Source organism: Penicillium maclennaniae, assembly GCF_028827695.1.
Source record: "Penicillium maclennaniae strain IBT 15551 chromosome Unknown utg000005l:1.0-2652337.0:1.0-2654196.0, whole genome shotgun sequence".
NCBI classification, from domain to species: Eukaryota; Fungi; Ascomycota; class Eurotiomycetes; order Eurotiales; family Aspergillaceae; genus Penicillium; species Penicillium maclennaniae.
The window spans coordinates 2,023,360-2,040,505 of record NW_026623217.1 but is presented as its reverse complement, the minus strand read 5'-3'; the positions used below and the strand labels follow the sequence as shown (position 1 = coordinate 2,040,505).

The 17,146-nt window shown below is 51.3% G+C and overlaps 6 protein-coding genes across 6 annotated transcripts; 3 read left to right on the top strand and 3 right to left on the bottom strand.

Annotated features, from left to right (window-relative positions):
- Positions 1-3,614: 3,614 nt before the first annotated feature.
- N7477_006001 (ATP-dependent RNA helicase SUB2) lies at positions 3,615-5,646 on the bottom strand (the record flags this gene model as incomplete). The annotated part of the gene is made up of 5 exons (XM_056967664.1): positions 3,615-3,660; positions 3,714-3,971; positions 4,023-4,383; positions 4,447-4,883; positions 5,396-5,646. 5 exons carry the CDS (start codon positions 5,644-5,646, stop codon positions 3,615-3,617), a joined length of 1,353 nt encoding a protein of 450 aa, XP_056822418.1.
- Positions 5,647-5,980: 334 nt separating this feature from the next.
- On the top strand, positions 5,981-6,561 carry N7477_006000 (ribonuclease P Rpr2/Rpp21/SNM1 subunit; the record flags this gene model as incomplete). Its single annotated transcript, XM_056967663.1, is given in 2 exon segments — positions 5,981-6,177; positions 6,195-6,561. The coding sequence occupies 2 exon segments, from the start codon at positions 5,981-5,983 to the stop codon at positions 6,559-6,561; spliced, it is 564 nt and encodes a 187-aa protein (XP_056822417.1).
- A 1,310-nt stretch (positions 6,562-7,871) lies between these two features.
- N7477_005999 (uncharacterized protein) lies at positions 7,872-8,453 on the bottom strand (the record flags this gene model as incomplete). The annotated part of the gene is made up of 2 exons (XM_056967662.1): positions 7,872-8,102; positions 8,184-8,453. 2 exons carry the CDS (start codon positions 8,451-8,453, stop codon positions 7,872-7,874), a joined length of 501 nt encoding a protein of 166 aa, XP_056822416.1.
- A 1,268-nt stretch (positions 8,454-9,721) lies between these two features.
- Positions 9,722-10,552, top strand: N7477_005998 (WW domain binding protein 11; the record flags this gene model as incomplete). The annotated part of the gene is made up of 1 exon (XM_056967661.1): positions 9,722-10,552. One exon carries the CDS (start codon positions 9,722-9,724, stop codon positions 10,550-10,552), a length of 831 nt encoding a protein of 276 aa, XP_056822415.1.
- Positions 10,553-11,275: 723 nt separating this feature from the next.
- nimA (serine/threonine protein kinase nimA) lies at positions 11,276-13,556 on the bottom strand (the record flags this gene model as incomplete). The annotated part of the gene is made up of 3 exons (XM_056967660.1): positions 11,276-13,342; positions 13,393-13,445; positions 13,505-13,556. 3 exons carry the CDS (start codon positions 13,554-13,556, stop codon positions 11,276-11,278), a joined length of 2,172 nt encoding a protein of 723 aa, XP_056822414.1.
- Positions 13,557-14,061: 505 nt separating this feature from the next.
- N7477_005996 (ankyrin repeat and BTB/POZ domain protein) lies at positions 14,062-16,006 on the top strand (the record flags this gene model as incomplete). Its single annotated transcript, XM_056967659.1, has 3 exons — positions 14,062-14,295; positions 14,369-14,454; positions 14,515-16,006. The coding sequence occupies 3 exons, from the start codon at positions 14,062-14,064 to the stop codon at positions 16,004-16,006; spliced, it is 1,812 nt and encodes a 603-aa protein (XP_056822413.1).
- Between the last annotated feature and the right edge of the window lie 1,140 nt (positions 16,007-17,146).

Below are 17,146 nucleotides of genomic sequence, written 5' to 3'. Positions count from 1 at the left end.
AGGCGATGTTGGATACATTCCAGGATCGACGCGCGTGCCGAATGCGGCAGTAGCCTGGTTCCCAAGGGATTGACATTTCTCGGGGACTTTGGATTCTTCGATTCCTCGATATGTGAGCCTGGCACTTGGTCCGTTTCATGGTAATCAGAAACCATTGGGAACCAAGGTTTTGAGGTCCTCAAGTCCAAGGTCCAAGTCCAGACCGGGAAGATCGCAGTGGAGAGCAAATCTTAAGAGTGATCCACCGATACTTAATTTCTCCGACTTCTGATTGTCCGACTCCGCGTGCATCGTCAGTACGCGGCCAGGGGCCATGGGCCATGCCGCCCAGTGGCAAGCAAAACGTGAACCACGTTTGCAAGTCGCCGGATGCAGGTAATTGTTGTGCTCCGGATTCCCGAGCTTTGAAGACCAGATTTCAGGGTTCACTTCAGGTGCAGCTGATCATTTCCAAAACATCCCGACTCAGCCACGATTGGCTCTTGGCTTTGAGGTCATGACTTAGGCCGAATGGAAATGGCCGATCGACGAGTTCCTCAGAGCCATCGTCCTCGCGCACTTCTCATCTACCCGGGACAGGGAACGGAGTCACGGGCTACTATAGTGCCAAACCAAGTAAAAAAATTTCGGGACCCGCTCCCTAAACCGGGTCAACGCACACAAGGGACGCTATATCTCCGGTCGCGTAGTGCTGTGTACTGGGCGAGGATGATTACTCCCGAGCTGTACTCCCTGTAGCTACCTTCCATGTATGAAGTAGAGTACCTGCTGATTAACCAAAAGAGAATCAAAAAAAAATTTGAGAAAAAAAAAAACAAAATAATGAAAACAAAAGATTATGATGATCCGATCACTTTTTGCCCATCTTCAGGGTATGGAATCTAGTACAAATGACAAACTTGGACCCTGTCTCAGCCTCGCCCTAACTGGCTCAGGAGCTCAGGAGCTTGTTGCGCACTTGAGCAATTGGGTCAGTGGCGTTTGCCAATAGCGCCCAAAGGCCGAGCACATGCGGAGAACGCTACGCCCAACTCCTCGTTCTGTGGAACACGATTTCCTGCGATTTCTGGACAAGTGCCGTGACACAAATCCAGTCAAAGCCACATCGCCGCTAAAGCAAGACAGTCGGCCCCCCCTTAGGTGGGACAATGGCGCGAGGTCCGAGACAGGGGTTTTGGGCCTAGCTTCCGCGCGCTGCCCTGTTTTCGATATACGCTACCGCAAAGCAATCTTGGAATACCGCGTGGGCGGAGTTTGTGAGATGACGGGATTGGTCTAGCGATGCTTTGTCCGTATAGAAATTACTCGTATAGATTTTCCTCGTATAGAACTTGGAAGGTAACTTGGCTGCTTCGATTTTCGGGTATCGCTTTTCCATGGAAACGAGAGAAATGGTCTGCAGTTCGCAATCAACGTTATGTAATCTTAAAATTTGTCATGTGTATATGTGTTCCAGTACACACCGCACAGATGTGTGCACTAATTCTCAGATGTGAGCCTGTATCCGTCAACCACGACCCATCCCCTCTTATAGACCTACTCGCAGAACATCTGCCGATCTCAACGGGCTAGTCCACGCCAGCTAGGGATGTAGTCATCTTCATCCCCCGAACCTTAACCCAGGCGTTCACGCCAAATTAGGGTCACCACGCGTCAACGATCGACGAATGCCTGATGTCCGCCCGGATCACAATTTCCCTGTTCGGTTTGCGTCCTGACAGCTGTCATGCAGGGATGCTGCACGAGTACCTTAAGATGTCTAGCGGAAGTATAATACAGAAACAGGGGGAAATGAACGCATTCTGTAGATCAGGGCAGCTCGAGTTCGCTAGTTCGCTTGGGCGTAGCGACAGCAAGGAAGTGAGAGAGAGAGAGAGAGAGAGAGAACTCGAGAACTAGAGAACTAGAGAAATAGAGAAATAGAGAGTCCCGCCAATCATATTCCAGGACTGTCAGAGGACCTAGCAACGGCCCCGGCTCGGCAGAGCTTGGTCTCCGGGTTCAAGAGGCTGTTGTTTTCTAGGGAAATGATCGGTTCCTGGGGTCCGGTTTTGGCAGGTCGTGCTGAAGTTGGGGGAACTATTTGCTGTTTGTGGCTTCATCTACTGGTTGCATGTTTTGCATGTCGGGAAAGTCAGCGTGAAAATAAAGAGTGATTTATCTTCCCCTCTCCGATCAAAGGCATGGTCGGATAGGTAAATCGATTGATGATTGCCCTTCGATGTAATGGATTAAAACTCAGTCGTGGAACGTGCGGCGACATATCAAGCTCGCTGAGGGCCTGATAGCGGGTCCCTGGAGCCGATGAGACGGGATCCCAAAGCCTCTGGCACCGTGCGGATGACCACCCGTGCACAATATTGACCCCACGAGGCAAGCTAGGTCCGGGAGTCCAGCTGGAACCAAGGTTTGTCATGGCAGCCCTTGTTTCCATCCATGAAGAACGCCTGCGGCATCCTGAGTGCTCTGCTGTTGCAACAAGCCGTGATGAAGTCCCACAAGTCTCGGGATCTATGACGCAGGGCGTTCCGGTGCTTTCAAAGGTGTCGATGGTCACAAGATATCCTTTCAGGCGATGAGGCATGACTTCGACTTGGAGTAGATACCTAGAGAACATTGGGATTGCTTTTCATCTGGCGCAAGCGCCTTACCGCAGACCCGGCCATTAGGAAGCAATTCGAGAAGAGCAAAGTCACTGTCAGCGTAGACAATATACCAGCTGAGCTTTGAAATAGTCCATTTTTCTGCTTTGCGAAGTCAATCTCAGTCTGTGCTGAGTCTGACGTCTATCGTCACTCAATGGCATCACAAAACTTTGAACTTCTTTTCAAGCTTCCACGGCCATATTGGGATCCACCCCATATAAGGAACCATTTGGCGGATGCGACTTGTGAGCTAGAGTGAACATTTATATGTCCGCGGCTATAATGCAACTAGGCGTAATTATATCGTGAACGGACAAACTCCGCTGGCAGTGTCTGATCTATCTCATCAAATTATGAACACCCATTGGCCAATCCAATCCATGTCAATTCTACTTTCGATCTTGATGAACGGAACCCCAACGTAAGTTGCTCATGGACAAGCACTCGAGGTTAAGCTAGTAACATTGAAACGAGACTGGGGATACTAATTACCGTGATGAAGGTGAAACACCGTGATAAGAGATCACCTTTGACCTTCTAGCTATGGAATCGGTAGCTGTGCTGATAACTTGATCCACGAAATGTAGTGTGAAGTTCCAGGAAGGAAGCTCAGATCGTGGCAACATCATCACTCGACAGGTCTCATGCGAAAAGGGTGACCCGCTAAACAAGCAGCACAATGTCAGCCCTAGGGTGCAATGAAACTTAGGAGCATCCCCAGTCGTATCATGCCACAAAGCCAAATCAACTACAAGTATGGACTAGAAAAGAATCTTCACTTTTTGACCGTTTGTATTTCATTCTGATCTGACATACAGCGGGGATTCAGCCTCACGAGAGGCCCACGGGGAAAAAACCATAGCCGAGCTATTTGCGCCATAAACAAGACAAAGTGACTGGAAATGAGAATAAGAAAAAGGGGTTTCAGCGCGGTCGCAAGCGACTGGCTACCAAAGCATCACAAGGCATCTAAGCCATGTAGGTGGAGGAGTCGACACCACCTTCGGGGTACTCACTGTGATGAAGGGTTAGTGTGGGAAAAGTCTGGAGAAATGGAAGGGGACATACGGAAGAGCGACCTCGAAGCGCTTCTCGATATCCTTGAGGACCTTCTCATCATCCTCGTTGCTCACAAAGGAGATAGAGAGACCCTTGGTACCGAAACGACCGGCACGGCCGACGCGGTGGAGGTAGGAATCGGCATCAGCGGGGAGATCGTAGTTGATAGCCAGGTTGATACGCTCGATATCAATACCACGGCCGAAGACATCAGTGGCGACACAGATACGCTTGTTGAACTCCTTAAACTCCTTGTAGCGCTTGATACTATGTGGCTGTTAGTGGTGCCCGAATCTGTGATGGTTTGGTGAAACTTACCGCTCCTCCTGGCTGACGCCGGAGTGGACAGCAATGGAGGGGAAGTTGCACTCCCGCAAAAGCTTGTCGAGCTCGTTGGCACGTTGGGTGCTCTTGACGAAGATAATTACCTGGTTGAACTCGAGGTTGTCCAGCAAGTCGTTCAGCTTGCGGTTTTTCTCCTGCTCGCTGAGCTTGATGTAATACTGCTGAAGACCGTGCAGAGTGAGCTTGGTGTCGTCATCGACATACACCTCGAGCGGGTTGCGCATGAACTTCTTGCAGATAGGGCGGACCTCCTGGGACAGGGTGGCACTGAACATCATAACCTGCTTGTCTGCGGGGGTGGCGCGGAAGATTTCCTGGACGTCACGACGCATATCTGGCAGGGAATGTATATTAGAAAATGATGTTTCGAAATTTAGTTGGACCGGTCACCACTTACCGATCTGATCGAGCATCTTATCACACTCATCGAGAACGAAAGCCTTGACGTTGCGCAGACTCAGCTTCTTGTCACGGACAAGAGCGTTCAGACGACCGGGAGTGGCCACAATGATGTTCGGGAAGCTTTCTTTGTTCGACAGTAACTCGATATCCTTCTGAATAGGAGTACCACCGTAGAAGACGGCAGTCTTGACATCAGGAAGATACTTTGAGAAACGAGCATACTCGTTCTTGATCTGGTAGGCCAGCTCACGAGTGTGGCACATGACGAGGATAGAGCACTCGCCGGGAACGGGCTCCAGCTGGTGCAAAGTGGTCAAGACGAAGACCGCAGTCTTACCAAGACCGGACTTGGCCTGACAAAGAACGTCGACATTGAGGATAGCAGTCGGGATGCAAACTTGCTGAACTGTTCGATGCGGAGCGGTTGTTAGACTTAATTCGACTCAGGATGAAGTAAAAGCAATTTCGTGTCGCACGATCCGTCCATCTCGTTGAAACCACCAATTCAAGACACTGAGACTCAGAGTTCATCCGCCTCTTCATATCCGCTTGGAACTGCGATTTCAGCCAAGCAAAAATATGAAATTTTCGCCAGCAATGCATTCTGCAGACGACAAGAGGGGCGCTGGGCGCGTATCACCGGACCAGCAGTTAAGATCGCATTGCTTTCCACTGGGAGCGTCAATCGCCCGCGCCAAGTGTACTTTGTGGAAGTCAATGACGACCGTAGCCTGGGCCATGTGGTAGGGGACACCTCGCAGCCGTAGCGCAAAAGTCTCCGAGATGGATGTACGTGGCATTGTTGTAGAACAATGAATCCTCGTATCGTCTGCAGATTCGAAGGCGATAAATCACCGATACCGATTGATGGATTTTCGCGGAGATGGACGGACGTTGGAGTATAAAATGGAGGAAGGCATATGGGAGAAACAAGTTAGACTAACCCTCCGAAGGATGCTCGAAGCCGCAGTCGGTGATGGCGCGCAGAAGCTCTCCCTTTAAGCAGGAAGTCGCGGAAACCAGTCGAGTGAATGCCAACGTAGCTGCCCTTCTTGTCGGGGCGGCCACCAGAAACAGTCAGATCACCCTTCTTGTCGTCATCGCCGTTGGCGGCAGCAGGAGCGGCAGCGGGGGCAGGGACAGTGGTCTGAAGCTCCTCGTCGGAGTAATCGATCAAATCTTCTTCGTGGGACATGATGGCGCCGGTTCAAAGTGAGATGGATGGTAAGTGGGTCGGGGCGTGTCTTCTCGTCGCGAGAAGTAAGGAGAAAGGTAGGAGAGGGAGGAGGGGTAGCAAGAGAGTAGGCAAAGGTATCTGGCGATAAACCCTCGAAATTGACGTGATATAGGACGGTGTCGACCAGAGGGAAGAGATGAAATGGGAAGAGTGGATGCGGCGAGGGATACCGTTCGAAGCTGAGCGGCTTCTGTCACGTGCGCTTCTCCGATCACGTTTTGGGACTAGCGTCCCCGGTGTCTCATCCTTTGACCAAGCAACGTCCTTTGTTTTATTCTAGTCTCGACCGACCATGGCCAAAGCCAAAGCTCCCAAGGACGGGAAGAACTCCAAAAGCCATATCAAAGCTCGACTGGAATTTCTACAGCGTGCTGCAGAATTCCTCCAGAGTGTATCGATATCTCCCGACCAAGCTGGAGTAGCTACCACCAGTAACGCAGCCATCGACGATCACAGCGTCCATGAGCCATTGACATCTCAAGGCGCCTCGTCTGACGCTGGGCTAGCGATATCTATTTCCAGGGACAGCGCACGTTCAAGAACACTCTATCCAACCTGTCCAGAGTGTCCATATCTCATATGCGCGGGGTATCTCTGAAGACACAAACTCGGTTACCAGTCCCGGTAAAGCGATCCCACTGCAAGCGCTGCGATACCCTTCTGCTCCCAGGAGTCAATTGCACGCATGTGGTCACCAATGCCAGCCGTGGACGCAAAAAGCCGTGGGCCGACGTGCTAGTCGTGCACTGTCTCGTTTGCAGTACTGAAAAGCGGTTTCCCCAAACAGACCGGAAAAGCATGAAGCTCAAGCAACGAAAGACAAAGGCCTCAGCTTCAGCTTTAGCGACAGGGTCAGGACCGGGATCAGGTTGATGTATCTTGAATATGCTATGGTAATTTTCAACTCTTTCGCGGGACAGGACATTCAGCTCGTTGTCTCTGGCGGCTGCCGTGATAAGAAGGTCAGCTATGTTAGCAACCACCTCATCCACTCCCGAGAGTGTTTGCGCTAGGGAGAGTCTTTGCATACCATCACCGACGGCGGCTTCAAGCACCAATCAGGGGTCAGTCCAACATCTTTCTGAGTGCATACCCGATCAAACGGCGTGGCCAGCAATCTCTACCATTATGCATGGAACGTTCGTGGAGTCGAAGCGAGCAGGCTTGAGAAATAGCAGTGAGGCTATCGCCTCCAGTGCTCTTACCAGAGGTACGAGAACCTTACTTAGTCTGGAATTGTCTCCAGGCAAGTGATGTTGACGTTGTTGCGCCAACGTGAGGCTGAGGTTACGTCGGAGTGAAATAGAGCTTTTGAGCTCCGCGCAACCCACGCGATCTGAGGAGTCGGCCAACGGAGTTACGCGTCTCGACAACATGCAAGGTCTGTTGTGATTCGGATCCTCTCCATCCACTCATACCGACCAGCTCGGCCAACTATTCGTCACTAAAGCTTCTACGTGTCCTCGCAGCCATGCAGAGCGCAGAGCCTTAAGAAAGGGAATCTCGGATCACCTAGGCCCAATCCTCTATGTACTCTACATATGCAGAATCCAGTTTACTATCGACCGGCAAAGCTGGAAGGATCAATCATCATATTGAGCTGCGCAATGGCCAAGAAAATCAGACAACCTAAACCCATGTAAATTCACAGAAACTTGCAAAGAGGGGAATCGAAATCACAGTAAAACCAACTTAGACACTTCAACTGAAAGGAGGTCATATTTAGGCGCTTGAGAAAAAAACATAAAATTCCGTCGTCGTGGAGGTCGTGAAATTTGCGACGGCCCTGGCCGAAAAAACGAAAGTGCAAATAGAACCAGCCCCTGCGCCATCAATATACTGCAATTCCATCCGGAAATCCAGAGTGCCGCGAGGCATGCAGTTCTTTCAATCGACTGTCGTTAGTTCCGTTAAGACCAAGAGTGAAGGCGGTGCTTCGTGGGATTAGAAAAGGGACGTCCGCGAGGACAAGTATCATATATATGTTTTTGTTCTTGTGGAGGTGCAAAGGGAGAAGCTCGGGTTCCGAAGTTAGGATGGGAGGGTATGGGTTTGAAACACCCAGTAACTTCAGGTCGACTTGGAGGACCACCGATGTAGGGTTGACCCGATATCAATCATGGTGTATTCAAGTGTATTCGGACAAGGTTGGTAAGAAGGTAGGGCATTGAGAGGTAGTCGTGTCAGCGTCGTCGGCGAGAACTTTGATCCATACGATGATCTAGATTCTCGACACGACCACGAAAGCCCTTGACGATATCGCGAATATGGGCAATTTTAGCCAACTCAAGGTCCAACTCGTCGATGGAAGCCAGTATCGAACGAGTGCGGGCGATCTCCGCGTCGGCGTTACGGATCACGTTGCCGGCGCGGTCGTAACTGTTTTGAATGGAGGCTTGCATTTGATCCTCCAACTGGATTTGCAGGTCAGAATGTAAACGTCAAGCGGAATCCGATTGTTTCTTGACAGGAAGCAATGCGGGGAGATAGCGTACATATTCGATGCGGCCACGGATTTGAGCCTGCAGACCGTCCAACTGGTGCGACAGCGCGCGAAGGCTCATAGGGTCCAACAATAAGCGCCCTTGGCTGGACGCAGCGCTTGTCGCGCGCGAGCTGGAGTTGCTGGTTCTGCCCGTCCCTCTGCCCCTGGCAACGCCATTGCCGGCGTGGCCCTGGAGGGCAATCTGTTGCTGCTGTCGGAGGATCTGGATCTCGGAGGAGGTGAGGCCAAGCGAGGTATCGGGGATGGAGGCGACGGACATTTGGTCCCGGCAGAGACATGCTCCGACCTGTCTAGGCGCCGATCAAGAATGGGAGGCCGAACCGACCGCTGGTCATGGTGGAGGAGGGGAGGAGAAAGAGAGAGAGAGAGAGAGAGAGAGAGAGAGAGGGAGGAGAAAGCGAAAATCAAAGATGGGGGAGACCAAAGTGGTCGGCAAGCGGCTCGTGAAATGGCCGTTACACGGAAACAGGAGAAGAGCCAGTGGGAAGGCTGGATTCTGAGGTTGATGGTGGGAGCACAGGCTTATATGATACCTCGGACGGGAAAGATGAGGAGGGGTTCTGGGTTAGCTTGACCAGGTACTCGGTGATAACGACACAATCTTGTATAGACGAGGGATTGGGATATCATGGATTCGATTCATTCGATTTGAATTTATTGCGTTAGGTTCGTACCTAGAGCAGAAATAGCAGATGTGCAAGGCTGGAGTAGCTCAAGCAATACCTATGAACAAATAGGACAAGGATGTCAATTCGTAGGTATCTCCTCAGGACTACAGCATAACAAGATCTCGGCACTACCTCGATACCCAAACTCTTTCGGGTACTGAAGTATACAAATCTAAGTGACAGGCTCCATCCAGAACCATGGATAGCTCTCCGCCCGCTCCGCCTTAGCTTCTGCTTCCATTTTCTTCCCAAGGTCTTCCCCTTCAGATCCGCGCCTCATCCTTCGACCCTATCACCACCGAAGACATCCGCTGCCTAAATCGTGAGGCTGAACCGACGGTCACTTCGTTCATTGGCACAGACGCTCCGGTAAGGCTTGCATACAACTCTCAGACGCGCACCCGCCAATACCAGCACCCCGGGATCAGCGCCTCGCGTCCAGCCTGTGAGCATCGTCAGGCCGTTCCTCCGATCCCCAGGTCTTCCTGCAGGCGCTTGCAACCCGACGGCCCGACTAGGCTCGACCTTCGTTGAGGATTGGAGAAGGCTGACGCTTTGGTCACATTGCTGCAGGCGCTTGCATCCCCGACATTCTAGCTCCTCTCTCATTGACCGCTATATCGCACCGCTTCCTGCCCTGCTTTCCGGATCTTACCACGTGAGAGGCTCTTTGACAGGTCGCGTTTGACCCAGACCTTGCACCTAGGCCGATCACCGGGTGCTGACGACGCCATTCGCATTCGATCGAGCACAATCTCAATTCCAATTCCAGAGTTTGACAGCCGAAACGTGGCTTGGCGAACGCGTGGGGGTAAAAGACTACATATGAGAAATCGTACGCAGATCTTAGTGCATCAAGATGGCCAAGGACAAGGAGCGCTCGATCAACCCAGCGGCCGCCCAGCGAAAGCAGGACAAGCAGAAAAGTCTGAAGAAGGGGAAAGCCGAGGCACAAGCACGTCGCAATGAGAAACTCGCGCGGCGCAACCCGGAGCGAATTCAGCGACAAATCAACGACTTCAAAGCTATGGAAGAGGCAGGAGAAAAATTACGACCACGCGACAAGGAGATCCTGGAAGCACTTGAGAAAGACCTACGGGCCGTGTTAAAAGCACGCGAAGCTCTGGGCGAGAAAGCACCGAAATTTCCAAGTGGCCATGGCCCTAGAAGAGACGGAGATGCAGTGCTCGGCAAGCGGAGGAGAGATGAGGAACACGGGAGATATCCACACGAGAGCGACAGCAGCGATACAGATGAGGATGTACGAAGTATACCCATGCCTCGAGATACACCACCACCTATCCCACGGCAACCACGGAGACGGGGTCCCGGAGATACCGAGGAGTCAGCGCGTCGCGGACCACATGCGCTACCTTCACGGCCACCGGCAGTCGAGCATAAAACCGTTTACGAAGCCAAGCCTGAAATTCGAAATTTACGGCAAGAGGCTGTCAACAAATTCATTCCAGCTGCAGTGCGCATGAAGCAGGACTCCATTAGGGGGACTGGAAGATTGCTAGAGCCGGAGGAGATGGACAAGCTCGAGAAAGCTGGGTACAATGCTACAGCCCCGGCAGGTCAGCCCTCTGGTACCGGCGATGAACAATTATCATTGGAAGAAGAGGAGCGACGGTTCAGACAGGAGATGAAGACTGTACAGATAGAAGAAGTGGAGGACGAGGAGGCATAAGCTTGATGCCCTCTTATGTAATGCTCCAATGATATTCATGTCAAATCACATTGATGACCCCCCAGACCTTCAGTTCGCAAGAATATGTAGGTGAAAACACCGAGGTATGTTTACGAGTAAACGATCTGAAGTTCAAGTGTTTAGTCAAGGATCCTTTTGGATGTGTTGAGCTTAGTGATAAATATCCGCAAAGCACAGCAACCTCGATATAAAAATCACAACCACTACCAGCCAAAGCTTTAGAAACTAAGCCGTTATGTATTGCCGGGTTAAAGCGTAAGAAAAAGTGTATATCAACCCGAAGGGCTCAGGTATCAAAGATTCAAGCGACCAGTATATGACCAGCGCGACCAAAGTAAATTTACACGAAAACTCCATCCCCATCAAAGGAAAACCCGGGCATGTCATCGTCACAAAGGAAAAGTAAAAAAGAGAGTCAGTTTCGTCTGGCCCAAAAGGCCATGGAGAAAGCACCACCAAACACGAACACCTTTTGCTGGCGGCAAGCAATCCCAAAATACAACGAAGCCTAACTCCGTGACGTAGGGAGGTATGCGCAAGAAGAGAATATCCAAACGACTGACAAGAAAGAAACGGGATGAAGGAAAAAGAGCATTCACGGTCTTCCAAAACGCCATAATCAAACGCCGTGACCGAATACCACAAAAGCTCCACATGGATGCGAGAAAAAAGTAGAAAGAAAAGGCTTCAAAATGAGGTGGACTACCGCAAATTGCGGATGATCTTCTTGCCACGAGCGAGGAAAGGACTAGGCATTTCATCGCGCTCCGGATCCCAGATAGCTGGGGGTTCGCGATCAGAGCACTTCAGCGATTGGGCAGTGCGAGAATCACTGGCGCAGCGCTTGAAGTCATCGACAGGACGGCCGCCGGCGCGTGCTTGTGCAAGTTCCACGAGAGTGCGTCCACCCATGTTGCGCTGCATGACTGCCTTGAACATCTCATCGCCGCCGCCGGCCTTGGTAGGGGATTGCTTGGAGCCGCTCTTGCTGCGGGTGGAGGATCCGGCGTCAGCTGCCAGATTAGATGAGGACGGAATTTTGGAAAGACGACGATGAGGGGATCTGGCGCGGCCTTCGCTCCCAGTATTTTGAGCCTCGGATTGGGAGGCGGAGGGTCCGCCGGATATTTGCGGTAGGCGAGATCCACTGGATGGGAACAGAGGAGGCTGATTGCTTAATTTTTGCATCATGGCTGCTGTGTTCTGTCGGAGAAGAGGTCGCCTGGGAGCCTTGAATGGATCGGGCTTCACCTTGGGACGCGTGGGAGATGGGAGGTCAGGAGTATCGTCCTCGTCGTCGGAGTAAGCCAGCGTAGGTTCCCATTTGGCCTTCTGGCGTTCAGCCTCAGCGAAGATATTCCGCGCACCACTCGTACCGGAAGTACGGCGAGGGGAGAGTGAGAGTGAAGCAATGGACATGGGGGATGGCTCAGCCATTTGCACATCCTGAGGCGAGTCCACAACAGTGGTCTTCGAGCGGCAAAATGGAGTACGAGTCTCTCGCTTCTGGCGTTGCTTCTTCTCATTCGAAGTCGGCGATTCCAGTGAGAGCTGAGCGAGGTCTGTGCTTGAAGGCGCATCGCTATCGTCAGTCACCGCGCCAGAGGATCTGGAGCTCTGGCTGGTTCGGCCCGAAGAATCAGAACACGAGTGCTGAAGACTGGTCCGGAAAACATCTTCCCGGGGTGTAGGATTGCTGTTTCTCTTGTGCTTTTGCAACTCAATAGTCACGCGCTCCTGAACCTCAGCCTCGAAGCGCTTGCGCAGTCGGTCGAGCTCGCTTTGAACTTGGCGGTCGATCTCCAATCGCGCCTTAACTTCCCATTCCCGACGAACACTGCTTTCGATCTCAGCCTTGATTTGCTGCTTCTCCTTTTCCAACTTGGCCAAATTCTGCTCCATCTCACGGACTTTCTGGACGGCAACCTCTTCGCGTCGGCGCAAGGTCTTGCCAAGATCCACTACCTCCTTCTCCTTGCGCATCAGACGAATAATAGGGAGATTGATCAGAGCGGCAGTATCCGGTCGGTGATCAGGGTTAACGCGCAGGCAGCTTCCGATGACATTCTTCAGCTCTGGTGAGTAGTAGTCGGGAAGAGGTGCGAATTTGCCTTCGCGAATCTTCTGAACGAGCTGGATGTGGGTTCGCGCGTTGAAGGGAGGCTCTTTCTGGCACAGCTCATACATGATACAACCGACAGCCCAAATATCCGAGCGTAAGGTGTACTTTTCGGCGGCGCAGATCTCGGGGGACATGTAGAACGGGGTGCCAACATAGGTTGATGCGAAATCGTGGGACTGCATCTGCTTAGACAGACCAAAGTCACCAAGCTTGACGGAATTATCGCTACCCAAGAAGATGTTCTCGGGCTTCAAGTCACGGTGCAGAATAGTCACTGATCCCTGCTTTCCCTTCAGTCCGGTCGACTTGGGTGCCGGACCCAAGATATTTGACCCGACCTCAACAGCGTCGGAGCCATAGTGACAGCGGTACAGTGCGGTAACTAGCTGGGACAGGATGCGCCAGACGAATTCCTCCTCGGCATACTTGTTGGCCTTCTTGAGGTTCTTGATGACCATTCCAAGGTCTCCACCACCGCAGTATTCCATGTAAAGATAAAGATCCTGGCTGACTTTGAGGTGTTCACGATGGTAGTACGCAACGATGTTGGGGTGACGGAGCGAGCTTAGGATGTTGAATTCGGCGGTGAGTTGTTCGCGCTCCTTTTGGGACATCTTGATGTAATTGATTTCCTTGCGGCATAGTATCTGCCTCTAAATTAGCCACGTCATGCTTGCGACGACCTGGGAGCACTCACAAAGCCGTCTGATTTCCGCTTGACCTTGCGAATGATCCCAAAGGAGCCACAACCTGTAGGAGGGGATGAGTGTTAGTGTACGAGGTAGAACAAGGACCACAGTAGGGCGTACCAATCTTCTCCAAGATCTCATACTTATCCGCCTCAGCCAAAGCAATCGCCATAGCTAGAGATGTGCGCGTGCAACGGGGGTCACAGGAGTCGGAGGAGGATAGAAGAGGATAGAGAAATAAGCATGGAAGATGTGACAATCGAGCCCCCTGTCTGGTTAGTAAAATTAGAGAATTGAAGTGGTAGAGGAAAAGTGCAGACACTATGGGGTTTAGAGGTTCGGGAGACCCTGCAGTGTTTGGGTGATCGCCGTTGCTGAGCAACCGCAGACAATGACGCTTGACCCGGTGGGGCAGGCGGTCGCTGGGTCCAACCAACGAGTAGACTTTCATGGGACCAAGGATGACATCAAATTGAAGGATAGGCTACGTGACTCTTTGTCTCTCTATATATCCAAGTGTTCAATTGACACACTGAGGGACCGTAGAGCAGGGCAATCATGTGATTCGTCCCGACGCTGTGTGGCCCTGAAGCACGTGACCAGTTATCGATAAGCCTCTACTGGTCCCGCCTCCAACTCTCCCACTTCGTGGCAAGCTATATACAACGGGCCTCAAAATGGCGGAGCGGACTGTCTTACGCAAGGATCAGCTGGAGATCAGCTTAGTCAACGAGAAGAGGCTGATCAAGGAAGGCTATATCAAGGATGACAATCCGCTGGATCTTAGTGAGCCATTCCGTGAACTCTGCAGTGCATGCCGTAAGGGCGATCTGGTTGTCTGTCAGACAAAAATCACCGAGGGAGTCAATGTCAACGCTCGTGACCCGTACGATTATACGCCTCTGATTCTGGTGAGTTTTGAAAACAAACTGAGGGAAAGCGGTTTTCTCGGAGCACGCAGTAACAGGACCATTTCTTGCACAGGCGAGTCTCTGCGGACACTATGAGGTTGCACGGCTATTGCTGGAGTCAGGTGCGCTTTGTGAGCGGGATACATTCCAGGGTGAAAGGTATTTGACGTCGAGTATCCTCTGAACTAATGGGAGCTGATAACCGGACTAACCATCTAGATGTCTATACAATGCCTTGAATGACCGTATACGAAACCTTCTGCTCGAATATGACTATTCCAAATCTACGGACCCCCTCCAGCCTCTCGCGGCCCATCTGTCCTCCCTCCTCACTCGCGACTGTCCCGTAACGGCTGATATTGAGGTGACCGCTGGCGACGAGTCTCTCTCCCTACACAAGTTCGTCTTAGCCGCCCGCTCTCCATACTTCCGTGGAAAGCTGTTGGATGCACCCGAAACCGCAGTATGGAAACTTCCCAATACTATTGCCCCGGAGGCATTCAGCGCTGCGATCAAATATCTATACCTGGGTGAACCCCCTCGGGAATTGCGCGCGGGGCCTGGAACAGGTTTTACCGAGTCTGAGGTGTTCGCAGGAATCGATAAGATTGCTAAGTACTTGGAGATTTCTAGTCTCATGGACAGCATCATGGATAGCGGAGACAGAAGACGTGCAAGGCAACGGAGAACTACGGAGCTAGCGAGAGGGCGAGATCAGCTGGAGTATTGGTTCCGTGAGAATGTTCTCAAACATAAGGTGGTCATCGAGACGTCGAAAGTTGACAAAGTTAAATGGGATCACAACAACTCCATCTTTGCCGATGTATTGCTTCGATCTGATGAACTTCCGGAAGAGGCCGAGGAGGCCGGCGAGGTCCAGAAATCCACCCTGTTCCCTGTTCACCGGGCGATGCTCCTGCGCTCAGAATTCTTCCAGGCCATGTTCATGTCCTCTTTCCGCGAAGCGCATATGACAGATAATTTGCACATTATCGATGTGGACTGCTCACCCGATGTATTAGAGATAATCCTGACATTCTTGTACACCGAACGGGCCGATTTCTCCTTGGAGGTCGCTGTCGACGTCCTTTTCGCGGCAGACATGCTCTTCATCGAGAAATTGAAGACTAAAGCAGCAGTTGTGATCAGTACTCTCGGCAGTGGAGTGTCTCAAGCCGACGCGGCGAAGACCCGCGGCCAAGACGAGGATGACATCGATATATACGCGATTATGCGTGCTGCCTGGTTGACACGAGTCCAGCGACTGGAAGAATTTGCAGCACGATTCCTCGCATACCGACTCGAAGCTCACATCGATTTGCCTGAGTTTGCAGAGCTCATACAAGAGTCGGCGAATCGTATTCAGGCTCGACAGGAGACCGATTCTATTGAATTGCTGGACGATATTCGATTCTATCTTAATGAACGGTTCAGGTTGAGATTCGATGATGCTGGTATAGACGGGTTGATGGATGAGCAGGTGCCTCTACCGAATGGGGAAGAGGCTCAGTCTGAAGATGTGGCGAAGATCACGGACGGTGTCGAGACCCTGGCTGTCTCTAAGCCAAGCGGCGTCACAGCCCCTGGTCGCGAAATCCGGACCCTTGATGGTGCTGTTGTTGAAGATGAATTCTCGGAAGACGCCATGAATTATGAGATTTTGATGGGGAAGTTGGAAGCTCTGCTCGAGAAACTGAACCTGGACGCCTAAAGTAGACTTCCAAAGAAAGCCAGCGTGTTCTGGCTTTTAACGACATAACGAGGCTGTTTACAAGCAAGGGTTTGTCAACAGGGACGCAATTGCATACACATTGACCATGTATATATACATCCATACACCAGTTTTAGCCCCTGGAAGTTTTGGAAACTTGAGATAAATAGACTGTCAAATGAACATTCATTGACTTGACTTTGCACCGGCGATATATCATGAATACTTTGTGAGTAATTGGATAAGACCAGGGATGGACGCCATTCCCAAATCTCAGCGCTCGAAATCTGACCGTGGAGAGCTTACGGACCAAAGCACAGTGAAAAAGAGCTCAAGATTCTTGCCACCCGGAAATTCAACTTGTTAAAGAGCCGACACTATCAGGAGAGAAGCTTTGCGCAACCACTCAAAAGTCTCCAATTCTTGCCGGAATGGCTTACTGACCGATACAAATCAGCATTCGCATACACCACTTCGTTTAGGAGGAAGTATCATGTCCCTCGTTAATTTCTCACCCGCAAGGTTCTGATGTAGTCGTTCGAATCCAATCCCAAAGCCGCTATGTAGGGAGGTACCTCGGCGCCGGAGGTCTGCAAACCATGCAAGCAGTAGGTCATTATTCAGTCCTGGTGCAAAAGACGATTCAGCCGAAGCTAGATATCGGCAAAACAAATATTATTTGAGATCGCCCTCCGACTAAGCACGATGGCCGACTTTGAGGAGATATCGGATCTGGGAGAAGGTCGTGTATTGGAATTTGGTTTATTCCTCAGGAGCTCATGGGTCATGAAGGTGGTGTGTTTCGAAGGATGGAGGAGCAGGGTGCCAAGAAAGACACACTTCCCAAGGCCATGAACATGGCCAGGGGCTGGAGAAAAACCTTTCGATACAGCTTGGTGGCAATAATGTGATAAAGGACAGGGTCTTAGCAATACTAAATAAGTTTGAATTGCCATATATTATCCGATATAATTGTACAGGCGACCATAGATCCCGATTATTCGCACACTTTCATGATTTCTATATATATCAGAGACCGCGTGGCCGGTCTCTTGCAAAGTAGTCTTCCAGAAATTGACTGGAGAGGTGTTGTTGTACATACTTGTGGTTCGCCGTTTTCTTGTAGCGGGTAAATGAACT